The sequence below is a fragment of the Crocodylus siamensis genome, chromosome 2 (genome assembly GCF_052110815.1).
Source record: "Crocodylus siamensis isolate JL-2025a chromosome 2, ASM5211081v1, whole genome shotgun sequence".
Classification (NCBI taxonomy): domain Eukaryota; kingdom Metazoa; phylum Chordata; order Crocodylia; family Crocodylidae; genus Crocodylus; species Crocodylus siamensis.
The window spans coordinates 291127227-291144572 of record NC_143396.1 but is presented as its reverse complement, the minus strand read 5'-3'; the positions used below and the strand labels follow the sequence as shown (position 1 = coordinate 291144572).

The 17346-nt window shown below is 42.6% G+C and overlaps 1 protein-coding gene across 3 annotated transcripts in view; it reads right to left on the bottom strand.

The window, feature by feature from the left end:
- The window catches only part of TOGARAM1 (TOG array regulator of axonemal microtubules 1), a 60186-nt gene that overhangs the window by 12975 nt on the left and 29865 nt on the right, over positions 1-17346 (bottom strand). For all 3 annotated transcript variants that reach the window (XM_090034416.1, XM_090034417.1, XM_090034418.1), the window contains 9 exons: positions 17038-17138; positions 16016-16183; positions 14148-14246; positions 12732-12907; positions 8517-8685; positions 8082-8216; positions 3860-4013; positions 2921-3026; positions 2315-2550 (listed from right to left, as the gene is read on the bottom strand). In XM_090034416.1, the coding sequence (XP_089890542.1) occupies positions 2315-2550; positions 2921-3026; positions 3860-4013; positions 8082-8216; positions 8517-8685; positions 12732-12907; positions 14148-14246; positions 16016-16183; positions 17038-17138 (1344 nt within the window). The remainder of the gene's footprint in view (positions 1-2314; positions 2551-2920; positions 3027-3859; positions 4014-8081; positions 8217-8516; positions 8686-12731; positions 12908-14147; positions 14247-16015; positions 16184-17037; positions 17139-17346) is intronic.

The window sequence follows — 17346 nt, the reverse complement described above, 5'->3', positions numbered from 1 at the left end:
AGCTGAGCTCTGTGCTGCCACAGCTAAGTGGCTATCAGTGCACATGCTAGCTAGTTTAAAGTCATTTCGGGTAGGTCTGCCAAAGTTGTGGAGGAAAGACGGAGACTGGGTCAAGCTACTTAGTGACCATACAGAGAAACAAAACCAACAAAGTGACAGGGTGCAGGGTAGGGCTTGATAGAGCATAGTAAGCTGATTTGATACTGCTGATTTGAGCAAAAATAATGTGGATGCAATGGGCTGGGAAAACTCTTATTATCTGGAAGTTCAGGCTGAGCAGAAGTGCTTCTGGACAAGTACAACTGGTAGTCTGTCCTTCCTGCCAATGAGCTGAGTGACACTGGGCAGGGTAGCACTAAGCTGCTTGTCACATAGCAGAGTGGCCTGAGAGGTTTAGAGGGAAGGAGCAAAGCACTGCGGTTAACTGGGGGGAAAGAACAGCAAATGGTTCTGCCAAACACCGGCACTTGCCTTGTGATTTTCAAAAAAAGGCTCATTATGGGAAGATAAGCCAACAATCTGCTTGGCTGGTCTGCACTGGTACCGAATAAATCTTAGTGCCCTGGGTCTGTGCCTGTCCTCTACAATTAAATCCACAACATATGAGAGTGTGCAGGCACATCTGATGCAACAGCTCATCACTAGCCCACCTGTCTTTCAGCATGTCTCTCTCTTGATTGAAATGCTGCTCTCATTGATCTATAGCATTGTGGTAGTGACACCAGGATACCCTAAAATGAGCTAAATTAGAACAAGCACTTTGCATGCCACAAAAATTACTTATATATCAAATGTTACCTTTATTTTACTTGTACATTTAAATTTGATCTGAATTTGAAATCTTTTTTATGTGGTCAGAGTTCTGAAACTAATGTTGAAGTATAAGTTTTATTTGCCTTAAGGCAAAGCCAAGATCAAACTGAAAGTCAAATACATGAATAAGATAAAATGCAAAAAAAACAACAAACAAACCAACCAAAAAAAGCCCATCCCACACTCTCAAAATAATCCCGATTAGGACAGAGAATGCCAGAAGGTCCTTTTTTGGCAATCATAGCAGATGACATATTTACCTGAAAGAAAGAAGGGAAAAACAAGGACAAACTGTATTTTCTGGTTGGACAGACAAATGTGAAGGCTTAGCTTCAGATTTATTTTTAGCTTAGCAGCCAGGAGACAAGCAGTCGGAACATCTTTTACTGCTGGTTAAGTATTTTATATTGCCAGAAATGTATTCAGGAAACTACAACCATCAACTGAAAAGTAACAAGACACAAATAAGGATTACAGCAGAAACAAGTTCACAAGAAGGATGAATTCTGTTAGTGTTTTGCAAATTGTGATGCACTACCTTTGGAGGAAAAGCTATAGAAAGAAAAAGAATTTGGGATCCAGAATAACTATAAAATTTCTAGCTCCAGGGGCAAAATTAAAATCTGAATTAAGGAGCGCAATAATCAGAGATATTTGATAGAGGATGTTAGAATGAAAAATCTGTGTATAACCAGTTCAGAGGGAGACAGACCAGAGAATGAACAAAGGAAATCTATGTGTAACTATAAAGATCTTTATGACTGATGTTAAGGCTTAGATGTCATTCAGGTGAAAGATAAACAGAAAATATAAATGGAAAAGAACAAATGGTTAGCAAAGAAGATGTAGAGAAAGTATAAAAATCTCTACCAAAACTGAAAGGCGTAGAGGACAGGATTTAAATCATGAAAGAGAACTAGAGACAAATCTTGTTTGAGGTACACAAGAAAGACAATGCTCAATCATGTGAAAACTCACACCAAAACCATGCAGGAAGTTAGAATTTGTGTCCAGAGACAAAAAGCAATTTGCTAGTGAACGCTGTGAAAGGGACCAAAAAAAGGCTGCGTTCAAAGATGGCTGGAAGTGAAAGAAAACCACTTTTCCGAAACTGTTGAAAAAAGGGAAGTTTGTGACTCCAGAACAGCTAGCAAATAAGGACAACCTATGCAGGCTTTGCCAAGATTATAAGGGTCCGCAGGAATATTACCAGGAACTTTGATTAGAGAGTACTGACTGTAGCTTTTTAAAACTGTTATAAAATGTATCAGAACTCGCAATCACTATTACAGTCTGCAGTCTATATAATAACAAAAAACCCCTGACATTTGAACTGCATGCCAAAAAGAAAAAAAATATCTTGTCCTCAACAGGTACAATTTGGTCAGACTGAATGTTTTCCTTTAAAATGTTCGACTTACTCTGTTATCAAAGCTACAGAAAACCTGCCTTACTACTAACACACTAACTCTTTGTTACAAAAGCTCTTTGGGAAAATTACCTTTGCCCTCCGCTGATAAGAGAGCAGAGAGCCCGTGCTGGAGTCACATTATTGACCATTGCCTTCAATGCTTTATCTACGTCTTCCCTGATGAAGGTGTTGGATTCGCCAGCTTTGTGCAAGAGAGCTTTTACTGTATTATCGAGTTCTTGATCCATGCTCCTTTTCAGGTAGGTGAACAAATCCCCTAAACAGACCACGGCGGCCCGAGAAACACCTGAACGCAAATTCTTCACCTGAATGCAGAAAAAGACCTTAGTAAACAAGTACACTAAATAAGGAGAGTTTAATTTTATTTTCTCTTTTGGAAATTTTAACTATCACGGATAAGCAAGAGACATTTCGCATTTTGATTCATCATGTGAAATAGAGCAATGTATGTACTCTATCAAAATGCTGTAAGGTTACATGCTAATTTTAGCAGTTTTAGCAAAGGAAGCAAAGAGCTGAGTATCTCAGGTATGGTCTGCTTTATGGAACTGCATTGCCCAGCCTTTCAAAATGGCCCATGCTGAAAAAAGAACAACAGAGGTACATAGTGCTCCTCATTACAATGTTTGCCTCAAAGCTAACAAACAGTATAAAATTTTGACATGAAAAATTAACCTCCTGGACCACAGCTAGGCTCATCTCATGCAGCTTCACAGTCAGCACATCAGCATGGTAGGCAGATAAACATCTAACAAAGTTCAGTCCTTCTATTTTCTTCTCCCTACATAAAACAAATAGTTAAAGTAAAAACACACTATCCCACAAAACCAAACAAACACAGAATCAGTACCGACAGTGGGAATGTTAAGGAAACAACCATAGAATGAAAATTAGTGTCAAGGGAGCAGTAAGTTTTTAAATTGGAGGCAGTCTCGTGGTAAGTCTCTGGGACAGATGGCACCTGAACTGGATTAATGCAATCATGAGGCTGGGTGCACTATAACCAGATATCCCCAGGGCCCTGCCTCCATTTGGACTGATGGCAGCAGGGAGAGGACCTTTCCTTCTCCAGCAGGTAGAAGTGGTAACATCAGACCCTCCCTTAACAGCCCCGAGAGCAGCAGAGGCTGGGCCTATTTCCCACTGCCCCACTAGAAGTGACACAGTTATGCTGGTGGGAGCCACATCATGGGGCACCCTGCTGAGATGCATGGGAAGTGCCAGCACAGACCTCTCGTCAGGCTGTATCCAGGCTCAGAATATACCCTGCTCTGGGTATATTCAGGTCACCTTCTTACTTTTTTTTTTTTTTTTTTTTTTATAGCCTTTAGGACTTACTACCTTCACTAAACAGAGAAAGCTGAAATCCTAATATCATCACATGACAGGAGCTAGAACATATAGCACAGACTTAAAACAGTCATGTATTAATCCTGAATGTGGATGGAAGAGGCTTTCCTTCCCTGCATAGATATTACTAAGCAGATTTTACGTTTCTTTTGACCAAAGAGGAATGTACATTTAATTTGTTAAAAGGTAAGTATGAATGCAAATGCTACATGTATTTATACCCAAACTGCATACAGATTTGTAATTATATATATGCACATGTACCAATCATCATCAGCTAAAAGTCGCAAAGCTTCTGTCAGTGCCACTTCAGGTTTTGAAAAGGGCCGCAGCTCTGATGGATCCATTATTTCTGGACTGTGAGTGACGGATGGGGTCCGATCCTTATACTGTCCTTTTGGTCCAGAAGATGTTTCACCTATAAGATCATTAATGAAGTGGGTTAGTAGTTTAATTTGGGATTTGGAAAACCTGCTACTGGTAAGAGACTGAGTTTCATCTTAGCTGCCTTCTCAGGCATGCCCTCAATATTTGCAAGTGCATCTTCTGGTACCTGTAAGAAACTGCATACTGCTATTCCCTCTGAAGAGCAGGTTGCATACAGAAATGCAAGGTTTTTCAGATACTAACATATGCATCCAAAGAAACTATGAGTTCATTTAAGAAGGTTCTTTGAATTTATTTAAAAGTCTAATTTGAAAATTACCAATATACCAATAGCTCTGAATTTTTCAACATTCAGAAGTGATGCACTGTTTATCAATTATGTACTTTTCTGATGTAATCAATTTAGTTTCCTACATTTTGGAGATACTACAAAATTTCAGTCTAAAGAATGAATAGCTTGTCAGAAATCTCTTTGATGTTCCTACATATACAGCTGTAAAAATGATGAACACTCCAAATAAATGTTGCTAAAAGAAATATTCAACTTGAGTGAATGATTCATTTTAAAGTTGAAAGAGCTATTACTCCAGTTTATCAATTCATATATAATTAAGCATACCATAGCACAACACAACACAACACAACACGTAACATATCATACCGCATCTGGAAAGATGCAAGTACATTTTCTGTTTTGTTCTATTGTCAAACCAGATCAAATAATTTCTAAGCCTGCATACAACCTGCTTGGGATTCCCAGCACCACTCTGCCACACACAGGTCACAAACTGCCTCCAGTGAATGCACAGCCAGCACAGGTGGTTCCTAAAGCACCTTCTCTTGCAGGCCCTGCATTCTAGCTCTGCTTGCTTGCTTGGTGGTCTCTGGAGAACCACTGCTTGTTGGCATGCAATAGATTAAATCCCAGACTGCTTTTACTTGTAAATGGGTTGAAACAGAGCTACACAGAGAATCAGGGAGTTGAGACCAGCAGATCTCTGCTGAATCAAAGAACTGCTATCTTCATCATGGCATAGTAAGAACTAAAAAAAATAGGACTCTAGGTATGTCTGCCTCAGCAGGGAGAGGACTTTATGGAAAAATGGTCACCTGATATTCTAGAAGTTACTGAAACTGAGCAATGCTACACAGCTCCTTCCAAAAATATTCCCAGGACCTGCCACACAACAAGAACTTTTGCAGCCTTGAATCAGCTTCTCCGTTCTCCTAAGTAAAGACAGTCAGTAACTAATGAGCAAAACCTCTCACGCTCTAGGAATTGATGGATGTGCAGCTATTCTGCACTCAGAGGTACAGAATCTGAGGCCACTGTCCTGAATCACTACACACACACACACTTTATGTTTTACTGCTTTCAGTGGAATTAGTCACTTGTCTGAAGTCATGTTCAGGGTCTGAGTGCCCCAGCAGGTTGCTAGCAGATTTGTGACTATAAAAATCAAGGCTGGTGAAATCCTGGCAATATCAAAGTCCACAGAAACCCTGCCATGAGCTTCAATGAAAGCAGATTTTCACGTATGTCTTTTGGCTTTTTTTCTCCAATAGTTTTCAATGGAGCCAGCATTTCAACGACGCTATAGTCTAACGTAATGTGTCCTTGCAACGGCTTACGTTTTGGGGATTCCTATTTGCTGCTTCTCCTAAAAATAATGGAGACATGAAAAAGGTACTAAAATGTTTTTGATCCGTACTTCATAAACTTAATCTACTCAGGCGATTAGTGAAGGATGCACTCCAGAGTAGTAGTTTTGAAATGATGGGAGCCCAAGAAGGGTGGCTGTGACTTAAGGAAGCTATCCTTCGAGCACAAAGCGAGACGATCCCCGTGCGAGGTAAAAGAGGGAAAGGGGCCAGGAGGCTTCCCTGGCTGACCAGAGAAATCCTGGGGAGACTAAGGGCCAAAAGGGGAGCACATAAAAAGTGGAAACAGGGAGAGATCACCAAAGAGGAATATACCTCTTCTGCTCGTGCTTGTAGGGAGGCAGTTAGACAGGCCAAAGCTACCATGGAGCTGAGGATGGCAACCCAAGTAAAAGACAATAAGAAATTGTTTTTTAGATATATAGGGAGTAAAAGGAAGGCCCAGGGAGGAATAGGACCCCTGCTAAATGGGCAGAAACAATTGGTGACGGACAGAGGGGACAAGGCTGAACTCCTCAACGAGTTCTTCGCCTCAGTGTTCCTAAGTGAGAGGCATGACAAGTCTCTCACTGGGAGTGTAGGGAGGCAGCAGCAAGGCACCAGACTTCCATGCGTGGACCCTGAGGTGGTGCAGGGTCACTTGGAGGAACTGGATGCCTTTAAGTCGGCAGGCCCGGATGAGCTCCATCCGAGGGTACTGAAGGCACTGGCCGACATCATTGCAGAGCCACTGGCGGGAATATTTGAATGCTCGTGGCGCACGGGTCAAGTCCCGGAGGACTGGAAAAGGGCCAGTGTGGTTCCCATTTTCAAGAAGGGGAGGAAGGAGGACCCGGGTAACTATAGGCCAGTCAGTCTCACCTCCATCCTTGGCAAAATCTTTGAGAAAATCATCAAGGCTCACATTTGTGAGAGCCCGGCAGGACAAATTATGCTGAGGGGAAACCAGCACGGGTTCGTGGCAGGTAGATCGTGCCTGACCAATCTAGTCTCTTTTTATGACCAGGTCACAAAACGCCTCGACGCAGGAGGAGGGGTGGATGTCGTATACTTGGACTTCAGGAAGGCCTTTGACACGGTATCCCACCCCATACTGGTGAACAAGTTAAGGGGCTGTGACTTGGATGACTGCACAGTCCGGTGGGTGGAGAATTGGCTGGAGGGTCGCACCCAGAGAGTTGTGGTGGATGGGTCGGTTTTGACCTGGAAGAGTGTGGGCAGTGGGGTCCCGCAGGGCTCGGTGCTTGGACCGATACTCTTTAATGTCTTCATCAGTGACTTGGACGAGGGGGTGAAATGTACTCTGTCCAAGTTTGCAGATGACACTAAGCTATGGGGCGAAGTGGACACGCCGGAGGGCAGGGAACAGCTGCAAGCAGACCTGGACAGGTTAGACAAGTGGGCAGAAAACAACAGAATGCAGTTCAACAAGGAGAAATGCAAAGTGCTGCATCTAGGGAGGAAAAATGTCCAGCACACCTACAGCCTAGGAAATGACCTGCTGGGTGGCACGGAAGTGGAAAGGGATCTTGGAGTCCTAGTGGACTCCAAGATGAACATGAGTCGGCAGTGTGACGAAACCATCAGAAAAGCCAATGGCACTTTATCGTGCATCAGCAGATGCATGACAAATAGGTCCAAGGAGGTGATACTTCCCCTCTATCGGGCGCTGGTCAGACCGCAGCTGGAGTACTGCGTGCAATTCTGGGCGCCGCACTTCAAGAAGGATGCGGATAACCTGGAGAGGGTCCAGAGAAGGGCCACTCGTATGGTTAAGGGCCTGCAGGCCAAGCCCTACGAGGAGAGATTAGAGAAACTCGACCTTTTCAGCCTCCGCAAGAGAAGGTTGAGAGGCGACCTGGTGGCTGCCTATAAGTTCGTCAGGGGGGCACAGAAGGGAATTGGTGAGTATTTATTCACCAAGGCGCCCCCGGGGGTTACAAGAAATAATGGCCACAAGCTAGAGGAGAGCAGATTTAGATTGGATATTAGGAGGAACTTCTTCACAGTTCGAGTGGCCAAGGTCTGGAACGGGCTCCCAAGGGAGGTGGTGCTCTCCCCTACCCTGGGGGTATTCAAGAGAAGGTTGGATGTGTATCTAGCTGGGGTAATGTAGGCCCAGCACTCTTTCCTGCTTATGCAGGGGGTTGGACTCGATGATCTATTGAGGTCCCTTCCGACCCTAGCATCTATGAATCTATCTATGAATGCTCTGTAATTAAACCGTATTCATAATAAAAAGCAAGGGAAGCTATGACCTAAAATGTGGTGGTAAACGCACCCTTCCTGCTATTCTGTTAATGGAAAATATTATTAAAAATTAAGTTTTACAAATAAATTATACTACTCTTGACTACACTCTGGGCTTGTTGAGCATGTCAGCATCCCAACATTTTAATAAGCCTGGTATATTTAACTTACTTTTTTAACAGCTCACCTGAATCTAGCAAGGTGGAAGACTGTGTCTTCTTTAAACTAGGTGTTCTTTTCAATGAAGGACTGAAGGCAATATTTTCTAAAGAGAAAGACTCGTTTCTTGATGTCATTAACGCATCTCCATAACAACTTACATCTGGGAAACAGACAGAATAGGAGAATCAGAAAAAGGAAAGAGACTGTATCTCTTAATCCTAGACTCTAAAGATTTTAAAAACACTCTGACAGAACAGTTGAAATTGTTCCTTCCCTGCAATATTTATACCTAACAACAAACTAGTAAATATATTAGGGAGCCTAAACTGCAGGGGGAAAACTGCAGTAATACTTTACGTAATTTTGAGCTATCATAACTTTAAATAATCTAAGCTGTTATACCATAATTATGATACACTTCCAAGTCCACCACAACATGACATTAAGAAAACCCACGTACTTTCTGATGCCATTTTCTCAGGTTCACTGTATTTAAGTTGCTCCCAAAGATTTTGTTCCTTTTCTTCAAGTTCTTTCATTTCCTGATGCTCTCTATGGTTCTGTTCTTTTTCTTCTTTTTTCTTCTGCCTCATCTTGTCCCGGGCAGACTTTGACATAGCAACTTTGACCTGAAAAAAAATTAGAGTCGCACTTGTATCTAATTCAAACAAAGTAACACAAGCAATCATCCGAATCTTAGCATCAAGAAGATCTTGCCTAAGCAAGGGACATATGATTTCTACTATTACTCTGCAGCGCACATGACATCTATGTACACTAACTCAGGAGAGAGACTTGTGTACACACACTCTTTCCACAGTGTGAACAGTCATACTGGCTTCAAAGGTTAGCACCTGAAGGTCTGCTACAAGTAGGGCTAGAACTAATAGTCCACCTGGCAGTCTCTGAATTATGACAGCATTGAGAGCCAGACTGTAAGTCCTTTAATTTCAGTGAAAGGATTGTGTGAGTAACTGTTGACCAATCTAAGTAACAAGTAGGCAGTTTGGGCCCATTTGAATTCTCCTATTCACTCATAAATAATCCATTCTGGGGGGAAAAACAACCTTTAAAAAGTATGACGTGGCATTTTTTTTAAATAAGATGTCTATCTTTCCTGTTTACATTTAAAAGTATGTGTGTTAAATCATTTTCTCTGTTATCTGTAGAGAAAAAGAGAAAAAGCTATTCAAATGCTGTCAAACATCCAGTCAAAGGAAATAGATATATTGTCACCATTTTTTTTTTAAATTTCAGTAATCTTTATATGTTGTTTGAAATTTCTGAAGGCACGGTGTTTGAATGCACCATCATTTTACACAGATAAATGTTCAGGTGACAAATCCTAGGGAAGCTGAACAAAATGTAACACAGCTCCTGGTAAAACCATCACATGGTTCTGATATTTGGACAAGATGAGTTTTAAAGGGAACATGAGGCTTGTAAAATTCCTGAATTAAAAACCCTAAAACCTGAAGTCCTCTTTTTGTCCACTGACTAGAGTACGTTCAGAAAGAGAAGCTGATTCCCTCCACTGCCTTGCTAAAATTCCTCAACTGCAACAGGCAAGACCCATTTTAGGCATTAAAGGGCGGTTCCTTCTCCATGTCTATTTAGCCCACAGTCTCTGCTCAGAGTGAGTGCTGACTGGGAATTTCCTGACAAAATGGGCTTTGATTAGAACGTGTCTTACAAGTCCAGGGTGACCCTTCTGGTCAAAATGTGAGAGTGTGAAAGAAAAGAAAAAGGAAAGAGATGGAAATAGATACTTCTGCCAGAACAGCCAAAAGCTCATGGTTAGGGCACGTGTAGGAGACCCAGGTTTCTGAACCTTGGTTTTCAGCATCTCTGGCAAATGCAGGTGCATCTCTAGCAGGGCCAAGGAGGTGATCCTCCCCCTCTATGCGGCACTGGTCAGGCCACAGCTGGAGTCCTGTGTCCAGTTCTGTGCATCCCACTTCAGGAGGGATGTGGACAGCATGGAGTGGGCCCAGAGGAGGCCACCCGCATGATCCGAGGACTACAGGGCAGACCCTACAATAAGAGACTGCGGGACCTGAACCTGTTCAGCCTTCACAAGAGAAGGCTGAGGGGAACCTGGTGACTGTCTATAAACTCACTAGGGGGGACCAGAAGGGTTTGGGAGAGACCTGGTTTCCCCTAGCGCCCCCCCGCATAACAAGGAGTAACGGCCATGAGTTGTTGGAGAGGAGGTTTAGATTAGACATCTGCAAGAACGACTTCACAGTCAGGGCGGCTAGGAGCTGGAACCAACTTCCAAGGGAAGTGGTGCTGGCTCCTGCCCTGGGGGTCTTTAAGAGGAGGCTTGGTGCCTACCTAGCTGGGATCATTTGAGCTGTTTTTTCTCCTGCCCAGGCGGGGGTTGGACTTGAAAAGCTATAAGGTCCCTTCTGACCCAACTTCTATGATTCTATGAAATGTCCTAATCTTCAGGCCAAAGAGATTTCTGGGCTGAGTCTCTCTCTGCCCCTTCCATTTCCCTCCACTGTATACATAATTAAACACTCACTGAAACAGCGGCATGAGCCTGGGTCTCACAGTTTCATAGTTAGTAGGGTCGGAAGGGTCCGACCCCCTGCCATGGCAGGAAAGAGTACTGGGGTCAAACGACCCAGGCAAGGTGATTGTCAAGCCTTGTCTTAAACACCCCCAGGGTAGGAGCCAGCACCATGTCCACTGCTACCCCTGCGTCTAAGGATTTGGTGACCTGGTCGTAGAAAGCCACCAGGTTGGTCTGACAGGACCTGCCTCTAATGAACCCGTGTTGGTTGCCCCTAAGCATAATCTACCCCGCTGGCCCCTTGTGGACATGCGCCAGGATAACTCTCTCAAAAAGCCTGCCCAGGATCAAGGTAAGACTAACTGGCCTATAGTTCCCCAGGTCCTCCTTCCTCCCTTTTTTGAAGATGGAAACCATGTTGGCGCTCTTCCAGTCCTCTGGCACCACAAGTGCTCACACGGCTGTGCCAGGGGTCCCACAATGACCGCAGCTAATTCCCTTAGTACTCTAGGGTGGAGATCGTCCGGACCCGCTGATTTAAATACGTCCAGTTCCTCCAGACGTTCCCCAACCAGATCCTCCCTGACCCTTGGCCTAGGTGCACCTCCCCTGGGGCCTGAGAGGGGCCTAGTGGGGGGCTGATCTGGTCCCTGCTCAGGAAAACGGAGGCAAAGAAGTCGTTAAATATGTTGGCTTTGTCATCTGGTGTGACGACCAAATTTCCTAGCGTGTCTTGCAGGGGCCCCACGTTACCTGGTACCTTCTTTTTTCTCCTATGTATTTAAAAAAAGGACTTTTTGTTGTCCTTAAACCGGGAAGCTAGTCCCAGTCCCATCTCTGCCTTGGCCTTCCTGATCCCCCCCTGCAGGCCCGAACAACCACAATATAGTCTTCCCTGGGGATGGCCCCTCCTTTCCATTGGGTGTACGCCTCCCTTTTAGCTAGGAGACGTTCCCAGATGCTTTTGGTGAGCCATGGGGGCTTTTGCACCCTCCTGCCCCCTTTGATCCGTGTTGGGATTACCTCCCTTTGGGCTTGGAGAATCGTCTCCTTGAGAAGTGACCACTCTCCTTGGACACCCGGCTCCCCTCCCCTCCGGGACCTCAGTGCTTCCCCGACTATTCTCCTTAGCTCACTGAAGTCCGCCCTCCTGAAATCTAGGGCCACTGCCTTGCTGCATGCCTTTGCCACCTTGCGCTGGATGGTGAATTCCAGCAGGCGATGATCGCTGTTGCCCAGGGGGTCGAGCCCCCGCAGCCCCCGCACCAGGTCGTCACCCGTGGCCAGCACCAGGTCCAACAAGGCATCTCCCCTGGTGGGGCTGTGCACCTCCTGGGTTAGATGGAGGTCCTGTATTTGGCCTAGGAACCTACGTGAGCATTCAGACCTGGCTGAATGCTCTTCCCAGCAGATGTCTGGAAAGTTCAAGTCACCCACGATGACCACGTCCTTTGACCTAACTACCTCCGTGAGCTGACTTAAGAATTCCTGGTCTAGCTCTTCCCCGTGGTTGAGTGGTCTGTAGTAGACCCCCACCATTAAGTATCTTTCCCAGCGACTCCCTTGTATTCTAACCCAGAGCACTTCCGTGTGCCCCTCCTCTCCAGCTTCCCAAGGGAACAACCTAACTGCTTGGCTTTTCACTATTCTGGGGTCTCTCTTCCCCCTTCTCTTTTCATATACTGTTTAAAAAACCTCAGGTTCATCTCGGTTCAGAAAAGGATAATGTTTGAAATAACAGAAAACTTTGATGGACAGGAAAACCACTTCTCACCCAGCTCCGTTCAGGGAGAAATCAGTGTCAATGCTAATAGACATTTTGGGATGCATACAAATGAATCTCTGTTTCAGGCCTACATGAAACTTGCTGTGAATACTAGCACAAGCAAAACTCTGGTCACATGAACATTTGCAAAAAATCGTATGAAGTCAGAGGAAAATTTTGCCATTTCATTCAGAAGCTCACCACCAATTTGTCTTTATTCACAGATTCTGACCTACATTGGAAATGAACTACCAATCTCAAAAATGTTCTATATTCCGTCACCAGCCACCAAGCTATAATTAAACACTTATTTATCGGGATTTGGAGACGATAAAGTGCATTCATTAATGACACTTAAAAAAAAAAAATCAAATTTGCTTGACACTTACATCTTTTTCATTTTCAATATCAAGATAAGGCGTGCTGCTCTGCTGGACGGCTCTGCCATAGATGCCTGAGGGTGGCTCAATGCCTTGCTTGAGAGAGTGGACATCATTGTTCTCCACGCACAATATCAGGGACTGGCTGTACGTTAGTGGCGCAGAGAGGGGGCTTCCAAAGACACCTGAAATGGTGTCATATTATATTGTATCATATGTATTGCCATGTCATATCGTATACTCACTCACAATGCCATTTTCACAGAGCAGAACTTGCTCAGTAATAAACTAAAGCAAAATAAGGCCCTAGACAGATGTAACATTTCAGCACTGCAAATTCAACAGCACTTCCAAGCATTTTAAAATCATAAAGATGTAACACACCCCTACCAAGCCCCCTGGCTGAAGTGGTATGAAATCCCTGCAAAAACATGAAGCAGCATTCTCTGCAGCCAAGAATCATGTCTTGGTCTTGCAGTTCTGCTCCCCTTGACCCACTGGGGGAGGAGAGCCAGTCAGTGAGCCTGCTGCAGCTCCTGGGAGACTGTGTAGTGCTACAAGGGCACTTGTAGTACTATGGGTGTTATGTCTGTCCAGGGCCCAAAACTCCAGAATATAAACATGTTGCTACTAAATGTTACTACCACATACTATCTAGAGATAAACTAACAAGCCAGGTACAGATGTTACACTTTTACCAGTATTAGTGAGCAGAAACCAGTCTACACCCATAACAGAACAAAAGTTTGGTGCACACAGTCAGGTTTAAAAATGGTGGAACCCAGTATATGATCCCCCCACCTTCGAAGAGTAAACGTGTGCTCTGTTCACTACTGATCTAAATGACGCTGTTTACAGAAAAACCTATGACTTAAATCAATTCCGCCTTGGGCTTTCTGAATGTCTGCACCTAGCCCCACAGCTCCAGTAAACATACTGGGACCATCCACATATCTTGTATATAACTGCCCAAGGGCAGAATCTGGCCCTTGTGATTTTTTTCACCTTTTTATTCACAGTTTAATGCCAGTATTGCAGTATAATGTAGACATCATTTCTCATCATGGAGATTAAAGTGTATGCAATGCTTATAACCAGTATGTTGCCACAAAACCCTCTCACATTGCTCACAGCCACAGGAAATTTTGGTTTCTACAGACAGTAGTTTCTTCAGGTTGACAGGAAAAGCAAAGAAAGATCTAGCCTACGACAAGTTACAGACCAGTAAAGGTTGGAGACTGAAGATAAGGCTTGTTTCAACATGAATGGGTTTTTATATTTTTTTTTTATTTAAAACCTGGGGCTTGTTTAAACTTTATATTACAGTTATTTAAATGAACAATTGTACTTCCAACCCTCCAAAAATATGTATTTTATTTCTATGTTAAATATATCATGTAAGAAAGAGGGTAATATGTGAAATACCTTTTCCAACAACTACTACTGAATCTTCAGATAAGCCACTCGATGAAATGAGGTCTAGGTTGTTAACTTGCTGCAAACTAGATGTGGATCCTGTAAATACTAAAAATTTAACATAAAAAAGCTTAAGTTAAATCAGGTAGTTTACTCATTAGTACTATTCCATTTTTTTAGGATCCTGTTAGAATTGATTAATCACTTTTAAACACAATGGCACTTTCAGGTTACTGAAGTATGGCAAGGCATGATGAATGATTAAATCCTCAGAAAGCAGGCAATCTATGAAGTATGCTAAGTATAACCTGTCAAAAACATTAAATATTCATTTTCTTAATGGAAACATTTTACAGGCACCTAACTTTCAATAATTCAGCCCAATTGTGTTAATTCAGCACTTGTTGAAAACCATTAATTTGCTGCTTACAGCAGCATTTAATGCACCAGTACTTCAATTTTTCACCAGCCAAACTATGTACATTTTATATGTTCATTCAGATTTCCTGGCTGCAAATAGAGCTATGTTAATCTGTGATAGTGGCAGATCAGCACACAGGCTTGGGAACAAGTTAGCGCTACCCAAGTTGGAGATTCAGAAGCATTCATAAGCTTTTGCATAAGGACTCCAAAAGACACATCATTTGCATTTTCTTATTCCATCCCTTTGAAATTCAGTTATACCCAGCCCCAGCTTTCCAAGTTCTTCTGCATAACTTCTTAGGACTCCGGTTATTGTGGGCTCTCATAACTTAGTCACACAAGCAGAGGGTACAAAGTCTTTAGCAAAATGCTATTACAATTTATATTACTATAGCCTCAGACCCACTGTCCCAAGTGGTGTAACAACTGATACAGTCAGCCCATGACCCAGGGCTTTGTATTCAACAGACACTGTGGATTAAACAGAGTAAAACCATTTTTGGACAGTCTGACTAAAATACTTTCTCCCCTCTAACCAACTGCTCAGGTTTCAGTCTCCTATAGTATCGCCACATCATCATTTTTGTGATGACCAGAGTTGCCATGTAGACAAACCAAACAGTGCACCTGTAGCCCAGTGGTTAGAACATTTCCCTGGAGGGGAGGGGAGGGGAGAGGAGAGGAGAGGAGGGCCCTTGCACCAAGGCTGCATCTCATTTCCTGCCCTGAGCAGGAGGTTGGACTAAATGATGCCTCCAGATCCCTTCCAGCCTTATGTTTTCTATGTTTCTATGAAATCCTCAAACTTTTATGGTAAAAGAGAGCAGAAAACAATACTTTCATTGGACAAACTCTCAAAAACCTTCCTTGCACTTCACACCCATCAATCAGGATTTGGGTTAAGACTGATTTATTCCATATTTGTAAAAAAAAATATTGCCATGTGGTGTTTACTTTAACTACTGCCAATCAACTAGTTTTGCATAAGCAATGAACAAGGTGAAAGACTGCGTTATTTCAAACTGACTTTCATTTTACCTTATATAATTAAAGAGAACATTATCACTGCACCGTGCTTACAACTTCCACTGTCAGAGAAATAGGACGAAGCTGAAAACCTTTAAAAAGAATTGTTTATGATGCAAGAAACAGGAGTTTTGGCACACTTCTAATGACTGCTTTGTGCTAAACCAACACAACTTTTCAAGACTTCACTAGGATGTAAACATAAAAAGCTACCAAACTAAATATTATTAGCAAACAATGGATTAATTTAAAAACAGAGACATAAAAAGCTATGAATAGGTTTTTGCCAAAAAATAAACAAAACAAATTAAAATAGGACCAAGTTGAATGCCATGAACTATTTTTATAAAATGTTTTAAAACAGCTAAAATGCTCTTTTTATGATAAACAGGACACACAGTTGAGAGCAATGTTGGAAACTCACTAACCTTTTGTAGGTTTACAATGTCTTTGGTGGTCTTTGTTCTGACCTTTGAAAACACTGGGTGACACTTCTCTCTGCTTATCATCTTCATTTTCACCAGATCCATTTCCATAGTTCAAACGCTGGCCAATTATGCTCACATTAGAATTTCCTTTATCCTGAGATGTTATCCCTGCACAACAGAATCCATACCACATGTTCAATGAGAACTAATAAATGGTGCATCCCTGTAATAAAAAAAAACCTTAAAAAGTTGCATTTTAGACAAGGTAAAGCTAACTTTGGAATACATATATATAACAGCCATGTTTGTATGCACAGGGATATGCACATACTAACAGAACTGCCTAGTGTTTACTACATTTGTATTCACAAAGATATTTTTTACCTGCATGTTAATTTAGAAGCTATGACTGAACACTCAGCCCGAAACCTGAGAAGCTGCTTCTGATCGAAAGCCTTTAAAATAAATCTTAGGCAATGAGCAATGAATCATTAATAATAAGCCTTGGTTCAACTAACCAGAAATAATGAAGCAGTCATTAAAACATACCGAGATATTTTCTACTGCATTGTATTGCAGTCCTTATCAACTTAAAAACAGTTTCATATTAAAGGCGTTATTAAGAACAATCAGCATCATACAGGCTAAGCTTCCTACCAAGACGTTCATGGAGGGAGCTCTTTTGACTCATCTTTCCTATCTACTCCTGTCTAGTTGGTTTCTAGCAAAATGTTATTACAGAGAACTGTAAACCCTCACCTTCAGAGCAAACCTTAGTATATTCTAGGTGAGTACAGAAAGAAATGGAGCCATAACTGCCAAAAGCTACAGTATAATCTCAATATCTCAAATATATTTTAATACAACAAAAGGTGGGGGGCTTTTCTAGGACAACATTTGTTAGACCAAATAAAAGCAGACAAATGATCCTACTGAATGGAGCTTTTAATGAAAATATTGGAGAGAGTCAACTCTGTCACCTCGACTGAATAGGCTACATCTTTACATATGCAATAAAATACCTGCACTGGGGCTTTGTTCTGTTACGTTACTGCATCTATTTCTTGCTGAAGATAGCCTCGCTGGTCGCGATTTGCTGCCAAGTAGAGGAAAGATGTCTGACCTGCCACAAGAGAAAATCACTGCCATAAATATGCTTCTGCAGAGGCTGTGGCCTCACCTAAGAACATTTTTTCACCAAGGTCAAACTAATACATTTTGTTTTTTCTCCCCACAAAAATATACACTTCCAGCTGATCACCTACAGGTCCACACTACAGACAGGAACAAAAATTCATGTGGTAGAAAACAGGCTCACCATCTCGCCTCCA